Here is an 18,666-nt window from a genome sequence, read left to right as displayed (position 1 = left end):
GGGCAATTTTGTCAATAAAAGCCTCCATATTTATTCCGACCCACTTTATCCTATCTTCAATTCTTCTCTCTCTCTCTCGCGTCTCTCTCACAGAGCAAATGGTCTCCACACACTCTTTGTTCAACCTCTTATCCTACACCGCCCTCTGCTTATCCTATTCCCCCCTCCGTCACTTTCCCCAACCAATCCCTAGATTTCCCATTCCGACAGCCACAAACCTCCCACCGCGCCACCTTCCTCCGCCCAATCGCCGCCGTCGAAGCCCGGAGAACATCTCAAAGATCGGTGACGAAATCTCCACATTAACCCTATCAGACGCCCAAAAACTCGTCGAGTATCTCCAAGACAAGCTCGGCGTCTCCGCCGCATCCTTGGCCCCCGCCGCTGATGCTGCGGCCGCCACCGTGGAGAAGACGGAGTTCGATGTGGTGATTGAGGATGTACCGAGCAATGCGAGAATTGCGACGATTAAGGCGGTTAGGGCATTGCCGAGCTTGGCCTTGAAGGAGGCCACGGAGTTGATCGAGGGGTTGCCGAAGAAGTTTAAAGAAGGTGTGTCGAAGAAAGAGGCTGATGAGGCCATGAAGCAGCTTGAAGCTGCTGGAGCCAAGGTCGCCATTGCTTAGACAGTAATTCAAATTGATTGAATTGGGGTAAATTTTCTTAGTTTTTGTAATGAATTGAATTTTTAATTTTTTTTTTTGGTTGAATCCTAATTGGCATTGCATTGTTATCAAAACTTGAACAGAAAATTTTATTTTGCATCTTTAACAAGGAAAAAAAAAATCAAAATAAAGAATTATAATTTAAAATTTTATAGAAGCTTCACTTATCCCTTTTTTTTTTTTTTTCAAGCAAAAATGTTTGATCCACTAAATTTTCACCGGATACAAATGAACAAAAATGTTTTGGAGGTCTAATTTGTGAGTTCAAATGTCTATGTGAGACCTATCTAATGTGATGTTTTAACCCTCTTTTTTTTTTTTTCTTTTTTATTTTTTTTTTTCACCTCAGTAAAGCTCAATTCAAATTTTAATTTAGTTCAATTCGAATTTTAATTTTAGAAAGATGTATTGTTGTTGAAAAATAAATATCTCTATAACATATTCATTCATTCATTCGGACAATTCAGAGATAAATATAAACGTACTAACTTTTTAGGCCTCAAATAGACTTGGCGGTCTCTTGGCGGTGGGCCGTTGGAGAGTGAAATTATAATGATTAATGATTTATTCACTGAATGTGAAATTTTGATCGGAAAGAAACTCATTCGGATAGAAAAAATTTCGGTGGTAGATGTAGTAGTGCTGAATTAAAATTGTTCATGGAAATCCTTCAAGGGGGTGTCTTATTTATTGAATCTTCCTATATTTTTCTTGGAAGATCCAGGGTTTTAAGAGTAATTTTCTAGAGAAAGAAAGTTGGAGAGAAACCATCACTTCTTCTGGCGTCTTATTGAGCGTGCTGGGTTTTCAGAGTTAACTTGAGAAGTCATTTTACTTTTTTGGCTATGCGTTGTTTGGGAACCTTCAAAAATATTCAATGCACTTGGAATAATGTTCTATTTTATTTACAAATTAATTAATTATTTATTTGAATTAATAATTATGTGATATTTTGAGAAATTGGTAAAAAATTAACTTTTTGGTCTTTTTAGCGACTTTTTGTGTAAAAAAAAATGATTTTTTTGTATGAAAAAGTTAAAAAGCTAAAAAACTGGCATTTTTAACTTCTTTTCAAATTGCCCCCATGATATGATAATTTAAACTAATAATTATTCATTTAAAGTAGTACCGGATATGAATAATTTCGATAACTTTCTATTTGCTCATTACTCTTTAGGTAAAAATCAAGGAAAATACTTTGGACTCTCATTTTGGAGACTCTCATGACTCTCAAAAAATGATTGTGATTGGTCATGTGTGTTTTTGGCTTTTGTTTTATTTTGTTTTTTTTTTTCCTCTCTCTGACACGTGTGCGTAGGGTTTGTAGGGATGAGATGTTTGTGGAGTTTGTATCATTTCTGAAAAATCAATTGGATTTCATTTTAGGGAGGGACTAAAATCACAACCACCATTATCATTGTCTATACAAAATATATAAAGCACGGATGCAAAGTGAACAGTATTTTCAGTCAAGTATGAATAGTGTTTTTTCAATGAGTGAATAGTCGATTTTGCCCTTGTGCTTTATAGCTTTTTTCCTTTAGATGCAAGGGTACTGATGGAAAACTGACAAAAAAGATCCATGTATACCCACTATCTCTTTATATTTGTCTCAGAGAACCCTTCCTTCTCTTCCCAACGGTGATCTCCCTCCACCGACCACTATATTTGACCACCTCCTCTCTCTTCTCACCGATCTCCTCCCTCATCTCTTCTTTGGCGACCGCCGATGACATATCCTATGTGGTGCCTATTTGTTTGATTTTGTGGGTATTCATAGTGTTCACCAGCAAATCAAACGGAAATTGAGCCCATGGATGGAAGAATACGACACAAGGGTGCTGTTTGGTGTAGCTGTTAAAATAGATTATAGATTATAGCTTAACAGATTATAGATTATGACTTTAATCAGAAGCTGTTAATCTGTTTGGTATACCTGTTGGATTATAGATTTAAGTTGTTGAGTAGTGTTTGTTAAATAAGCTGTAAAGTAGCTTTTTTAATTAACTTTTATTTTTTATTATTCATTATTTGTCTACATTTCTCATAAAAAATAATAATAATATTTTATAGTCCATTTGTGTCTTTTTCTATTTTTAAAAAAATAAAAAATAAAAAAATCTAAGAGTATAACCGTGAATTAATATGTCCACAGCAGAAGTTGATAATCAGAAGTAAGGGGTGAGCAGCTTTTCAGAATCAGCTTTTTTCACTTAAAATAAGTTGTTAGAATCAGAAGTTGTTTGAAATAAGTTTAACCAAACAGTCCAAAATAACTATTTAAAAGCCAGAAGCCATAAGTTGGCTAAAAAAAGCCCTACCAAATACCCCCAAGCTTCTGTTAAGATAAAGACATAGATAAAGAATGTTAGGTATTTCGATTTTAGGTTCCTTTTGATCCAGTTAGGGTTTGTAAAGTGTTTTAATTTTCTTTGGTTCTGTTAATTTGTTAGGGTTTTGGTCTCTTTATTGTTTCCTGTGTGTATATTTTGTGCCACTTTGTTTGATTTTGTGGGTTTTGATTTTGGGTAAAAGAGGGTTTCATATTGATTTTTTTCTTTTTTCTAGAAAAAATAATAATTTTAATTTTGGGTAAGATTATTCCATTACTTTTTAAGTTTGCATACAAAGGGAATATTTGAATAATAGACGATTTGTTTTTATTTTTTATTGGTTTTGTCGATTACGAGCATTTACTATGGTTAAATTGGATTTTGACAATTCTAGGATAGTTGTTGCATTGGACTTGTATAAATCCCATGAGAAGAGCTGTTTAGGGAATGATTCATTTCATTTCACTATTTTTAGCTTATAATTTGTTTATATACTAACATTAGTATATCTACAACCTCTGGATCAATGAAATGCTAAATTCACACTAAATTAGAAACATCATTGATAGCAACAAGAAGAGAACAGGGGCATAATTTGTATACTAACATTAGCATTTATATACTAACATTAGTATATACTAAATTCACATTAGTATAATTTGTTTTGCTTATCATTTCATTTCATTTGTAAAATGAAGGGAAAAATAGTGAGATTGAAACATCATTGACAACAACAAGAAGAGAACAGAGGCATAATATGACTTCAAAATATCAATTAGAAAAGCAGAACAGAAACTTTAGGATAATGTAGTTCTTCAATCTCCCTTGTTGTTTGTTCAGTTGAACTTGAGGCATAATATTACTACCTTTTGCATGTTAGGTGTTCATATAACAGAGGAATACACAATTCTTCATTCATAATAGTTATTATATTTTGAAAAGAATTCTTCAAATTATTATTTTTGAAATCCAAGATTAGCCTTATTCTTTTGCAAATTTATTCTCATTGCTATGGAATTCTAATTGCATTGTTAACTTTGTTTTGTAGTTAATTGTAGTCCAATAATTAAGTTGGAAACTAGATTACTCTATTGGTTGGTTGGTTCTAACCATATAGGCCCTGTTTAATTGTCCAGATTGGATTTGGATATAATGTAATATGATATGTTTAGGATATGAGATGAATTATGTATATCGTATGATTATTTTTATTATATCCAAATTCTTTGGATGGGTGGTTTGGTCTGAAATTATGAGATGTTGGGGGTTCAATGGGTCATACCTGGGACTGTTAATGGGCTGTTACACTGGTGGACTGGTTTTGATTAAAAAAAAAAAAAAAAACTTGAATGAATGTGTTCAAAACATAGGAATGAATGTGTATTTTAAAGTGTACAACCAAACATAGGAATGAATTGTTTATCTTTTCTTTTTCCTTTTTTCTTTCACATTGTGAAAGAAAAATTCTTTGATAAACTTATTGTCTTGGAATCGCGTTCATATTCATTGAAATGTCGTGGTTGAAAACACATAATGTCAAAAACTAATGTGAATGTTGTCTATTTAAATTCATTGTATCATTAACTGTTTTTTCAAAATATTCATATTTGCCTCTTTGGTTTATATTTTGTCTTGTTTCCAGCAATCGTATCTATACAATATATATAAAGCATGGATAGGAAGTGAATAGTAATTTCAACCTTTGATGAACAGTATTTTCTGTAATGGTTAAAAAGTCTACTTTGCCCTTCTTTAATATTTTGTATTGTAACTTTGGGGGTTAGTAATGGAAATTCATGAAAAGAATATATATGGTTGCTAATGCTTCCACATGTTTCTCTATTTACCAAGTCTTTTTGTTCCTCCGCTCTCCCTCTTGAATGAATGAACTACTCTCTCTCTCTCTCATTTTGTGTTTTTGGTTCCTTTCTCTTCACCCCTTTCCGCTACAGCAATATGCAAGAACCAGATTGAACTTCCCGAGCTTGAATGGAGCTTTCAATATATCCATGGTACAATATCTCTCAAAACCCTGAATTGATCGTGTTCTCTCAAAACCCTAAAATGATTTTGTGTTATCGTTTGATCCCTTCTTTCCCTTTTTTCTTCATCATAGCTTCTCTCTAAAACCCTAAATTCATTTCATTTTTTATGGTTTATTTATTTATTTATATAAACCTCATATTTATGAAGAAGATTATGAGGCATCTCATGTGTGTCCTTTGTTAGTTTCAATTTGTTATTTTTTCCTTCCTTTTTCGTTGAAAGAGAAAGTGTAGTTGCGTTCAATACCATGTGTTGTGTCCTTTGTTAGTTTCAATTTGTTATTTTTTCTTTCCTTTTTCTTTGAAAGAGAAAGTGTAGTTGTGTTCAATACCATGTGTATCTTTTTTTCTTTTCTTTCATAAAATGGATTTTTTTTTGGGGGGGGGGGGGGGGGGGAATTACCAGTTTAGTGTATATTTGTAAAAGAAAAATTCAAATTTGTGATAAATTTTACTAATTAAAATCATATACTTTTCCATGAGTTGTTTGGGAAGAAAACACTGATTTATAAATTTTCCAAATTTTTTTTATTGTTATCCCTCAGTTTCTCTCTCCAAAACTTATCAAGCTGTGCTCAACCATGGAGACAAAGTGTGTTGTAATTTCCACAATTTGACGTGGATCATTGCGCCTGTGTTTGGGAGGGGATGTATCACTTTAGATCCCTAAGGTATCAAATACGTTTCTCTCTCTAGAGTTGTATTTTTTAATTCTGCTTGTTACTTTAACATCTAAATTGCTGAGAAAGAAAACATGTTGTTTTCTTGTTTCAAGTACTGTTGAGTTTCTGAAAAATGAAAAATAAATATATAAATAAATAAAAGGGTAAATTACAAATGCACCTTAAGATTTGCTTAAAATACGAATTACCCTTGTGGTTTAGAAAATTACAAATACCTCACTGTAAGAATTTTTTATTTAACAAAATTAATTGAAAAAGTGAAATTTTTAACTGTTTACCTATACAATAATAGAATTATCTGAATTATTAATTGAAATAGAATTTTAACATTATTAAAAACTGTTAATTAACTTGATAATTTATTAATAAAATGACCTATTTATTATGAAATTAGAAATCTTAGGAGCCATAATGTAATTTCTAGATCCACAAGGGACAATTTGTAATTTAAGTAAACCTTAGGAGACGTGTTTGTAATTTACCCATAAAAAACCGTCAATTTTGTTGTATTTTTTTTGGCTCGATTTTTCTATCTTCATGAATGTCTCCAGTGCTTTTAGAATTCCATGCTCTTGTTGTATGATCTGCAGGTAGAAACTATAAAAATGAGAGTAAAAAAATAAAAATAAAAAATAGGATAATTTTTCTATAAATCTTAGTTTTAGAGGGTAACTTTTAAAAATCTGGGTATAATTTCTTCTGTCATGATATCATTCTTTTTTTTTAATATTCTAATGTTCTTCATTTTGGATATTTAGACTATATTTTAGTTGCATCAAGCCCTTTTCTCTTTGTCAAAGCTTTAAAAATAAAAAAAAATAAAAAAAAACCTCTTTAGATTTTTAATATTGTTTGGCTTTATATATTTGTGTTGTCAATTTTCTTTTTTGGCGTTTTGAATTTTGTTGGGATTTTTTTTTTAGTGTTTTTTTTCCCCCTTCTAATTGTGCAGGATTATGTGATTTTCCTGTTTTGTTTTCTATATTTGATAATTCAGTGTTATCAATCTTATTTTATTCTTACTTCGTTAGTCACTTCAGTTCTTATGAATTTCGTTAATGTTGTTTCTTTTGAATATTGATCTCATAATTAATTATTATCCTGATCTTTTTTACTTTGATAATACAGAGGAAAATACAATTTATTTTGATAGGCATAACTTCCATCACAATCAAATATTCATCCCGCTTTAGAGGTAAACAATTTCTTGTTTATTTCTTAATCTTAGACTTATATTTGCTAACGAAGGAGAGGAATCAACTCTGAACAAGATATTGTTTCCACTGAAGTTTCTATTTTACCAAGTCAGTGATCCTTGTCGATTATATTTATACAATATATATAAACCATGGATGAGTTGTGAATAGTATTTTCAGCCAAACTATGAACCGTGTTTTCATTCTTTCTTATTTCTTTATTTACTTCCTTCTTTTTCTTTTTTCCGTTTTGAAGGATCGTGTCGTTGTTTTGGTATTTTGCTTCATTATGTTCAGGTAATAAAGGTTTCAGTTGTTATGTTATTATTTCCTTTACATAGTCCTTTATTTGTTTATTTTTGTTTTTCGTTGGTAGTTTAAAATATTTATTGGACAAGATTTTCGTTTTCTATTTTTTTTATTTCTCTTTTGTTCTCCGTTTGTGGAAGTATTAATTTTGAATATCATTTGAAGTTAAGCCTACAACATTTTAGGAAGGTTTAGTGACTATCATTTTTCTTTGTTTTGATTGTTACTTATTGCATTATTTTGAGGTTTATTTGTTTTGATTTTTGTTTATTTTAGTAGTTTTAGGTTTTATTTTTATTTTTTTCTATTTTTTGTTTATTGTAGTAGTTTTTTTTTTTAATAGTAATTTTTGGTCCAGTGAAATCCCTAACCTACTGAAATATTATGTAGTAGACAAACCTGTTTTTTTTTTTAACTAGGATGTTTTATTATACCTATGAGATTATACATATTTGATTATGCTTTGGTGTTGGGATTTGTTTTGGGCAACAAAATTTCACTTTCATTGTTATTCTATCAAGTTTTCTCCTTTCTTGGTGGTGGGGTTTTTTTTTAAAATTTTATTTATTTATTTATTTGACTCTTAGGTTGAATGGTGTTCAATTTTGAGTATGAAAAAACTGTATAACTCGTAGTCTTGGCCAATGGTTTTCTTTGCCTCATTACGTGTCCCTTGTGAAATGGGCTTGCAAAAAGTCCCCATACTTTTTTTAAAAAAAATTATTACTAATTTTATTTCTTTGATTGAATTGAAAATATATCATTGATGTGAAAAGTTCAATAAACCTCAACAATTTCTTAATATAACTTTTAAACGTCCATTTGTGTTAAAGATCCAATTTTTTCTTTTCATTGTTTTGTTTTGGTGTGGAAATGACTTTTGTTTGAGTTTCAATCATAAAAGAGAATTATATTACATTAGTATCAATCATGTTTTAATTTGATTGGGGTCAATGCCTTGAGCCACTATAGAGGGTTAAATAGAAATGTGAGCTTTTCAAAACTCTCATTTCCCTCTTCGCCTTCAATTTTTTTTTTTTTTTTTTTTTTATTTGGTTTAACCATTTTCCTTGATAAAAAAAAATGCTTTAAAAATTTTTGGAGTAAATTTTATTGGGTAAAAGAAAATTTTAGTCTATAAAGTATGCGTTCTTTTATCATTTTAATCCAAACTCTATTTCAAGGAAATAATGGATTTTGTGACAACAATATAGTTTTTTTGAATACGTAGGATTAACGAGATCAAGATGAGTACATTCTAATTTTCGCTATCAAAATTGTTGGGACCACAAATTAAAGATAATTGTTACTTGATAATTTGCATACCTAATATTTCAGGTAATTTCTTTTTTCTTTGGTTTTGTGTGCATAAATATGGGTATTGGGAGATTTGTTGTTGGCCAAAATTATACTGTCTATCTCTATTTCAGGGAATAATGGATTTTGTGACAACAATATAGTTTGTATTAACATAGGATTAACAAGATCAAGGTGAATACATTGTAATTTTTAGCTATCAAAATTGCTGGAACCACAAATTAAAGGTAATTGTTACTTGATAATTTGCACACCTGATATTTCAGATAATGTTATAATGATCTCAAGCATTATGTTCAGTATTTCAACTTAGGCCTCGTTTGGGAACCCTCATTTTAGCCAAAAAGTTAAAAAGTTACTAAATTAGCCAACATGCCAATAACCCATACCAAAAAGTCAAAGATTCTCTTTTCTCTCTACTTTTTGCACATCTTTTCGTAAAAAGTCAAAAAGTCATCCCAAACATACTAGTTTTTTTTAGCTCATATTTTAGTCAAATAGCCAAAAAATTTACTAAATTAGCCTATTCCCAAACGAGGCCTTAGACAAAACAAAAACTGCATTGAATAAATTATACGACAAAAAATGTAACCATTTATGACGTGGACTACTTTTAAGTCAGAAAACAATTTGTTCCTCATTATTTTCATTCCATCATACATTGTGTTATTGCATTCTGGTTGTTTGGCAAATTACTATTACGATTGCTTCTATAATTTTTTTTTATTTATTTAAAAAAAGTAGAATCTTTCATGTCAGTCATGCCTAAGTAATACCTCTCCTATAATTTATGGCAATCTTGCCCAAGTAATATGCTTATGCTGTCTTTTCCCCAAGGTGAGAAGCTCATTAATTTTGTGTATACTAATGCTATATAAAGTATTAGAGATAAACGATTATAAATTCACTTGGAAAAATATCCAGAGTCAAAGCAACCTTACTTTGTCCAATGAATCAAAAAAATTTAAGACCACCTTTGATGTTAAACTTTTATTGAAGTTTTGTTTTTCATTTGTGCAAGTCTTTACTTTTGCAACATTTTTGTTCTCCGCTTTTGAAGGGATGTGTGGTTTTTATGCTTTATTCTTTGTGTTTTGATTGACCAGTGTTACAGGTACTATTATGCTCTTGTTAGTTTTATTTTTTATTTATTTATTTTTAAAAATTATTGAGATTGTTTTAAGTTTTCCATATTATTAGTAATCAATTTAGATCAATTCTTCAATCATGTTTTTCTTTTTCTTTTTTTGTCGTTTTGGTTATTATGTGTGGAATAATCTTAGTTATGTTATTGTTTATCTTTTCAGCGATCTTTGAGTTGGTTTATCTTTTCAGAGATCATTATTGTTTATCCAGTATTATCAGTTATGTTTATCTCTTGCGATATATTGAAATTTAGAGAGAAATTCTCTTGCAAGTATTTTTCACTAAACAGATAGCTCAATTTCTTTTATTCAAGTTTTTAATTGGTGTGGTGTGGTCGCATCTCATATCCGAAACTGGTGCAGCCTGCATAGCTTTGCATAACAAGGGAAATCAAATTGTAAAAAAGAACTTTTATTTTATTGCAACCTCCAGCATCTCTAGAGGTATTGAGGTGGTGTGTGCACAGCAATGTGAAGGCAGCTATTATACCTACAGATTGCCGTCCATTAGTTCAGAGTATTAACGAAAGGAAAGCAACGGAGTGGGATATGGAACACCTTTTGATGGATATATGTCATTTTTGTAAACAGTATGCATGACTAAACTAAGGTACCTAGACAAAGTACATGCTACACATAGCCACATTTGTCTGCATATATTTTCCAACTCTAGTTTTAATATGTTTGCAAATTTTAACTGGAAACAAAAAATCTAATGGGCACTAACTGGACATTAGTAAGCGTGCTTGCGGCCCCCTCCCTAGTACTCAATTGTGTGTCATGACTCCTCGTATCGCAAGTGCAATTATGTAATATTAAATTTTCTAGTATTTTACTGATGGACAGATTTTGATTATGACTATCCGTGTAATTTTTTCTTCAAATAGTAGAACTAACACCTACATTAGGGATCTTAAATAAATTATCAAATTTTTTATTAAACTTCTTACATGAGTCTGGGACCTACACAGATGTGGGTTTGTGTGGGTCTTACATCCATGTGAGAGTTTTGATAAAAAAATTTGATAAATTATTTAGAATCTATAGTATTTTTCTATTCCAAACGTGGTAGAAAGTGTAATTTATCTTACACAATACCCATAAATTGAAGTGTAAAGTAATAATTTTTTTTTGGAGGGTGGGGGGAAAGAGCAAGAGATAATTACAAAAATAAATAAATTTGGATTTGATCGTTTTAATAAAATAAGTCTGCATTTTTAATTGTATTAGTTTAAATCTTAATTTTTGATTTATTTTAAAACCGTTTGTCAATTTTTGTTAATTAAATTTATAGTCATTAAACTCAATGAAAATGAGTATTTTAGACATTTCATTGAGTTTAATAATTAAAATATCTGTTTTTCTTTCGATTTTACTTAACAAAAATAAAAAAAATGATTCAAATTAAAATCAAATCAAAAATTCAAAATTTAAATAGATAAAATTAAAATTTTATTTTGTTACAAGGATCAAATCTTAAAATTTAATTAGGTTGTTTGGTTTGGATTTTTAGGATCCACTTTTTAGAAAACTAAATTTTTTTAGTTTTTAGTATTTTTTCTGGTTTGTTTTTATTGAATTTTTTTAGCATTCTAAGCAATTTTTAAAATTTTTAAATACACCTAATATAAATAAACTTAAAAAGTATAATATTTGAGAAAAAAAATCTTTAAAAAATTCACTAAATACCAAAAATATGTATAAAAAAAAGATAAGAGAATTCAATATATTTTTTATATTCTTTTATATTTATTAATTTTTTAAAATATTTTTTATAAATATTTTACTTTTTAGATATATTCAAGTAATGTGCATTTAAAAAAGTAAAAAAATTACTTAAAATTTTAAAAACATTCACCAAAAAGAAAAAAGAAAAAACTTAATTTTTATAAAATTAAATTTAAAAAATTAAAACCAAAAAAGAATGTAGGATTAGTAATACCATTTCCAATTCTCCATCACGTGAAAGTAGAAATTGAAGTGCAATTAATTATTTTGAAATAAAAGAACAAAGGATGAGTAAAGACCACTTCCAATTCTTTTAGAGCATCTCCAACGGTGAATCAAAAATTTCACCAAATCTGAGTTAAAAAATGGCCATTTTCTGAATTTGATGCTTCAGGCTCCAACAGTTCGCCTTCACCAAATTTATCCCGGGACAACCGGGTGGTCGACCGGTTAGGCAAATTTTTTTTTTTTTTTTTTCGCGAATTGTCTGAACTTTTTTTGAACTTTCTGAACTTTTTTCGGGACAACCGGGGTGGTTGACCGGCCGGTCGACCGGCCGGTTGACCGGTTAGGCAATTTTTTTTTTTTTTTTTTTAACGGTTTGAACTTTTTTTGCTGAACTGTTTGAATCTTTTAGTGGTTGACCGGTTGGTCAACCGGCCGGGCAACCGGTTGGTTGACCGGTGTACCATTTTCAACGGTCAGTAACAGTGATTTGGTAAAATCTGTGTCTTGATCTCAGTTTGATGTCTTGTTTGCTGAATTCTCATTTTGGTATGACTTTGGTGCAACCGTTGGAGCGTGAAAAAGTAGGTTTTTCATCAAAATTTAAATTTGATGCTGGGTTTGGTTCACCGTTGGAGATGGTCTTATTAAGGTTCAATTTGAGGATAGGTTAAATTTTTTTAAAAAAAATACTATAAATTATAATATTTTCCTCTTTGTTTAAAAAATAATTAAGTCTGAGTAAAAATTAGAACTGAAAGTTTGATTTGACATAATCCAACAGTTAAAATCAAACTTTTCATCACATTTTTAAAGTAAAAATTAAATAAAAAAGGCTCATCATTAGTAGCTCTCCATCCATGCCTGGCGCTTGAACCAAATCACCAGCGCTTTCTATGCACAACGTTGCGTTTTTATTTTTTTATTTTATTTTATATGTATAATAGAATTCTTCTTTTAAAACACAATCTAAGCAGAAAAATATTTAAATTTTAAGTTATTTTGAGAAGATAGTTAAAAGTTAATTTTTTAATTTTTTTTAAAAGAAAATAAAAAATATGAGAGATGATGTAATCTAAAATAAGTTAAAAACTAAAAGATTTCTTTCAACTATTTTTTCAAAATAGTCATTTGTACAAAAAAATGTTTGAGACATTTTAAAATCTCTTACAATTCAACCCATAATAATATGATTTGATAAGTATCAACTTTTTATTAGTTATATACTTAATTATATGTGACTTATATCTTTGTCATATAATTATAAATGTATTTATGAAAACAAAATGTGAGTCTTTAACATTATTCAGTGTATTTGGTTTGAGTTTTTTGGATTAAGTTTTTTGAAAATTGAGTTTTTTTATTTTCGTATTTTTTTGTTTTTAGTGATTATTTTTAAAATTTTAAACATTTTTTTATTTTTTTAGATGCATCTTACTTAGATGTATTTAAAAAGTAAAAAATTTGTGAAAAAATATTTTAAAAAATTAATAAATATATAAAAATATAAAAAATGCACTGAATTTTTGTATTTTTTTTTATATTTTTGGTATTTAGTGAATTTTTAAAAGATTTTTTTTATAATTTTTTTACTTTTTAAGTGTATTTATGTTAGGTGTGTCTAAAAAGTAAAAAAAATCTTAAAATATTAAAAAAATTTAGTAAAAATAAAAAAATACGAAAAATAAGAAAGTAAAACTTTTTGAAAACTGTTTTTGAAAAAATGGAATCGAACAAGGTGATATATAATAGTTGGAGATTTGACAAATGGTTTAGTATTTATAACAATCCAGATTTTTAATTATTCTGTGGAATTATATTAATATTATTTAATCTCAGTTCGGAAAATATATAATTTGTTATATATTACTATGTGTAATTTTATAAAATAATATAATTATTAAAAGTTTAGGGGTCAAAATATAAATAATAATAATAATAATAATAATAATAATAATGGACATACTAATAAAATAAATAATTAATTTTCTGTTAGTATGTGATAATGTGTAATTTAATTAAGAATTAATTAATTATATTAAAATATTGAGTCAAAAAGTAATTATCTTAAATATCTATGAAAGATAGGAATGAATCTATGAAATTATAATCGAATCGGTGAAATGATGAGAGGATCGGCCACGTGTTAGCCAGAGAGTGGGTTCTCGTCGCTATTTAAAGGGGACGTTTCACCTGGAGAGAAATGAGAGAAAGAAAGAAACGAAAAGAAGAAAGAAGAAAAGAGAAATGAAAGAAAGAAAAGAGAGGAAGAAGGACAAAATAGTGGGAGCTAAAAGTGTTTTTAATAGTGGAAAAAAAAAGTAAGGTATTGAAGTTGAGTTATATTTTATCTTGAGTCACCAAAATATATTTTACATATGTTTTAACTTATCAAAATCTGTTTTATACAAGTTATGTTTTTAATAAAAGTTATGTTTTATGAAAGTTTCAGTTACGTGATTTATCTTCTGAACCCTATTTGCTTAAAAGAAAACCCACGGAAATGTCTGTTAATATTTTAAAGAATATTTGGCTATGACCTTATATAAAATTATGTTTTGTAAATACCACCACGGGAATCTCACGCCTTGGGGGATTTAAATAACCACTAGCTTCTGTTTGGTTACTTTGTGGCCCTCTGATCCACTGACCTCTGTTTTGTGCAGACCAAAGTGCTGTGCTGAACTAAGTGCTACACTATTGTGGGAGCCACCTCTAGAATCCGTACGAGCCACCTCTTGAATCCGTACCTCTGTTCTGACTGTCACTTCTGTGACCTCTGTTCTGTTCTGTACTGTGGTTATGGCTATTTACTTACATAATCTATGTATTTCAGTTCTGCTATTCAAATGATTTTTGCTACTCAAAGGATTTATTTATATAAATGTTTTGGCCTAATTAACTATCCATGGTTATTTCGTGTCCCTTATACTCTTGGAATAATATTTCTCACTCTGCCATGTGCTTAGAGTTGTTTACCAATTTTCAGGAAACATGCAATTCTGAAATAGTTTCTGGAAAGTCTTAGATGCGAGGCTGCGGAATAGACATACATAGCACTTTTTTATATGTAAATATCGGCCTTTTTGATCAATACTTTTTGTAATAAAAATAGAAGTTCCAATGGTTATTTTGATACCCTTACTTAAATATTACTTCCGCTCGCGTTATTTGATTTGTTTATGAATTGGCCGTAGGTAACCTCAGTTACTGGCCATCACGATGCTTAACCCTTAGGTACGAGGAGCGGGTCGTGACAAATGGTATCAGAGCAATAGTTTATAAAAATAAAAAATAAAATCATCATTGGAGCATAGGACACGCGCACATTTAAGAATTGGGATAACGGGTAATTAGTACCGAATTATTATATTTTGTTCGTCGATTTAATTATATTATAATTTTATATGATTATATATATAATAATATTTTTTTTTAATGTGCCTAATTTGTGAAGGATATTTGATATAATTTATATTTGTTATAGTAGAAAAAAGGACAAAAAAGAAGGATGTCGGGCTCAAACACCCACCAAAATTATAATATAATTAAATACAGATAATTTTCAGTTCAGCATTCAAAAAAAAAATTTATTTTGATGTTTTTTTTAAAAAAGTGGGTTTAACTTATAAAGATACTAATTTTGAAACTATTTCCCATCAATGAAAAGTTCATCTCAAAATTTTCAATTCTTGAATATAATTTTGTCATTGTGTTCTCATTTTTATTTATTTTTATCGTAAATAAACGAGTGAAAAGTTTTTAAAGTCGCTTCTTATTTCTCATTTTGGCTCAAACTAATTTTTGACAACTAGACCGTGAGTTATTTTTGATAAAAATTTTTTTGAGATACTATTTTCTATCAGATTAATCATCTAATATATATTTATCAGAGTGCGCAGCGGATAACTTACACCTATGGCAAATTTCGAGGACGAAATTTTAAAAGGGAGGAAGATTGTAACAACCCAGATTTTTAATTATTCTGTGGAATTTATACTAATATTATTTATTCTCAATTCGAAAAATATATAATTTATTATATATTACTATGTGTAATTTTATAAAATAATATAATTATTAAAAGTTTAGGGATCAAAATATAAATAATAATAATAATAATGGACATAATAATAAAATAAATAATTAATTTTTTGTTAATATGTGATAATGTGTAATTTAATTAAGAATTAATTAATTTATATAATTATATTAAAATATTAAGTCAAAAGATAATTATCTTAAATATTTGACGATAGGAATGAATCTATGAAATTATAATCGAATCGGTGAAATGATGAGAGGATCGGCCACGTGTGTTAGTCAGAGAGTGGGTTCTCCTCTTTATTTAAAGGGTAATAATGATTCATCCCACTAAAAATATCACCACTAATAGCACTAATGCATTAAAAAAGTAAAAAAAAAAAAAAAAATACAACTCCAAGACCAAAACATCACATCATTAATGGCGAGACCCACTGCCACCTAATTAGTGGGAGCACTAATTAATGCTCCCAAGTATTTTTCATTTAAGGGGGACGTTTCACCCGGAGAGAAATGAGAGAAATAAAGAAACGAAAAGAGGAAAGAAGAAAAGAGAAATGAAAGAAAGAAAAGAGTGGAAGAAGTAAAAAATAGTGGGAGCTAAAAGAATCTTTAATAGTGAAAAGAAAAAGTAAGGTATTAAAGTTAAGGTGAGTTATATTATATTTTGAGTTACTAAAATGTATTTTACATATGTTTTGACTTACTAAAATCTGTTTTACACAAGTTATGCTTTATTAGTATATTAATAAAAGTTATGTTTTATAAAGGTTTCTGTTACGTGGTTTTATTTTTGAACCGTATTTGTTTAAAAGGAAACCCATAGATATGTTTGCTTATATTTTAAAAAATATTTGACTATAACCTTATAAACAATTATGTTTTGTAAGTACCACCACGGGAGTCCTACGCTTTGGGGGACTTAAATAACTATTGGCCTCTGTTTGACCACTTTGTGGTCCTCTGTTTGTCATGGATCCACTTACCTCTGTTTTGTGCGGACCAAAGTGCTGTACGGAACTAAGTGCTACACTATTGTGGGAGCTACCTCTAGAATCCGTACGAGCCACCTCTTGAATCCGTACCTCTGTTCTGTGCGGACCAAAGTTCTGTGCGGAACTAAGTGCTACACTATTGTGGGAGCCACCTCTAGAATCCGTACGAGCCACCTCTTGAATCCGTACCTCTGTTCTAATTGTCACTTCTGTGACCTCTGTTCTGTTCTGTACCGTGGTTATGGCTATTTACTTACATAATCTATGTATTTCAGTTCTGCTATTCAAATGATTTCTGCTACTCAAAGGATTTATTTATATAAATGTTTTGGCCTAATTAACTATCCATGGTTATTTCGTGTCCCTTATACTCTTGGAATAATATTTCTCATTCTGCAATGTGCTTATAGTTGTTTACCAATTTTCAGGAAACATGCAATTCTGAAATAACTTCTGGAAAGTCTTAGATGCGAGACTGCGGAATAGACATACATAACACTTTTTTATATGTAAATATCGACCTTTTTGATCAATACTTTTTGTAATAAAAATAAAAGCTCTAATGGTTATTTTGGTACCCTTACTTAAATATTACTTCCGCTCGTGTTATTTGATTTGTTTATGAATTGGCCGTAAGTAACCTCAGTTACTAACCATCACGATACTTAACCCTTGGATATGAGAAGCGGGTCGTGACAATATTAATCCCATTTACCCGTGGTTTTGAGCACCCTTTATTTTATAGGGATAATTACATATCAGTATATATTTTTTTAAAAAGTCAAACCAATGATAAAATTTATAAATATTAATAATTAAATACGTAATTTAAATATTTATAATTAAATACATAATTTTTTTTCAATTAATCTGAAAATATTTTGTCAAAAAACACTTGATGTGTAAGCATTTCTTTTGGGAAGTGGCTACGGGACTAAAATAGTTTAAAAAAAATAAAATAAGTTAAAAAAATTAATAAGATAAAATATCACATCGAAATTATAATTATTTTATTTTTTATCATATAAAAGTCAAAAAAATGAAAATACTCATTCCAAATAAGACTTTTTAGCCCCAAATTAAAATAATCAAAAATTCAAAAAGTCAATCCACATTTCAAACGAATCCTAAATTTCCTATTTTATATATTAGTAAAAGGGTTGGAGATGCAAAATTGTTTTATTCAGTTATTTGTAGATTTAAAATAGATAAAAATAAAGGTGAAGAGTTGGAGATATTCTAAAAAAAAATAACAAAAAATAATAACAATAATATTTTATTTATTTTTAAAATATTTTTACTCCAGTATACTATATGCACTCAATATTTGTCAATCTAAAAACACAAAATGAAAAATAAAAACTAATATAATATTCAAACTAAAGTTTAAATTCTTACATTATTTTTTCTATTCTAAAAAAATACATCAATTTGAGTGAAAAACAACTTCCAATAATAAAAGATAAACTCATAATTTTTTGTTAAATTTATTAGATTATTTTTCTTTTTCTATGAGAAATTAAAAAGGCACACAAAAAAAAGGGTACAAATATCCAACTTGTTTGGTTTGGATTTTCAGGATTTACTTTTCAAAAAATTAAAATTTTTTATTTTTCATTTTATTTTTTGTTTTTACTGAATTTTTTTAATATTCTAAACATTTTTTAAAATTTTTAGATACACCTAACATAAATATACTTAAAAAGTATAATATTTATGAAAAAATCTAGAGAAAATTCACTAAATACCAAAAAATAAAAAAATATATGAGAATTTAGTACATTTTTTTTTATATTCTTGTATATTTATTGATTTTTATAAATATTTTACTTTTTAAATACATCTAAGTAAGGTGCATCTAAATTGGTTAAAAAATTATTTAAAATTTAAAAAATATTCACTAAAAATAAAAAAATACAAAAAACAAAAGGGGAATTTTTTTTGAGGTCCCTAATAATAGTAATTTAAAGGATAGAGGACA

At 28.7% G+C, this 18,666-nt stretch overlaps 1 protein-coding gene across 15 annotated transcripts; it reads left to right on the top strand.

Annotated features, from left to right (window-relative positions):
* The first annotated feature begins 55 nt into the window (after window positions 1-55).
* LOC114266691 (large ribosomal subunit protein bL12c-like) lies at window positions 56-14,796 on the top strand. Of its 15 annotated transcripts, none has more exons than XR_014347880.1 (4): window positions 56-653; window positions 4,951-5,010; window positions 5,589-5,714; window positions 14,313-14,796. XR_014347880.1 is itself a non-coding variant. In XM_082900506.1 (2 exons), the coding sequence occupies exon 1, from the start codon at window positions 99-101 to the stop codon at window positions 624-626; it is 528 nt and encodes a 175-aa protein (XP_082756632.1). In that variant the 5' UTR covers window positions 56-98; the 3' UTR covers window positions 627-653; window positions 6,855-10,549. The 15 variants fall into 15 exon arrangements, 2 of the variants coding, with proteins under 2 accessions (XP_082756632.1, XP_082756623.1); XR_014347876.1 differs by lacking the exon at window positions 14,313-14,796 and adding an exon at window positions 10,057-10,549; XR_014347870.1 differs by lacking the exon at window positions 14,313-14,796 and adding an exon at window positions 6,855-10,549.
* Window positions 14,797-18,666: the final 3,870 nt, after the last annotated feature.

The sequence above is a fragment of the Camellia sinensis genome, chromosome 1 (genome assembly GCF_055761805.1).
Source record: "Camellia sinensis isolate YWXY chromosome 1, ASM5576180v1, whole genome shotgun sequence".
Classification (NCBI taxonomy): domain Eukaryota; kingdom Viridiplantae; phylum Streptophyta; class Magnoliopsida; order Ericales; family Theaceae; genus Camellia; species Camellia sinensis.
This window is presented reverse-complemented; position numbering and strand designations above follow the sequence as displayed.

What these genes read in the sequence shown, in the direction of transcription:
- LOC114266691 (XM_082900506.1), top strand. Translation starts at nt 99, where the DNA reads ATGGTCTCCACACACTCTTTGTTCAACCTCTTATCCTACACCGCCCTC.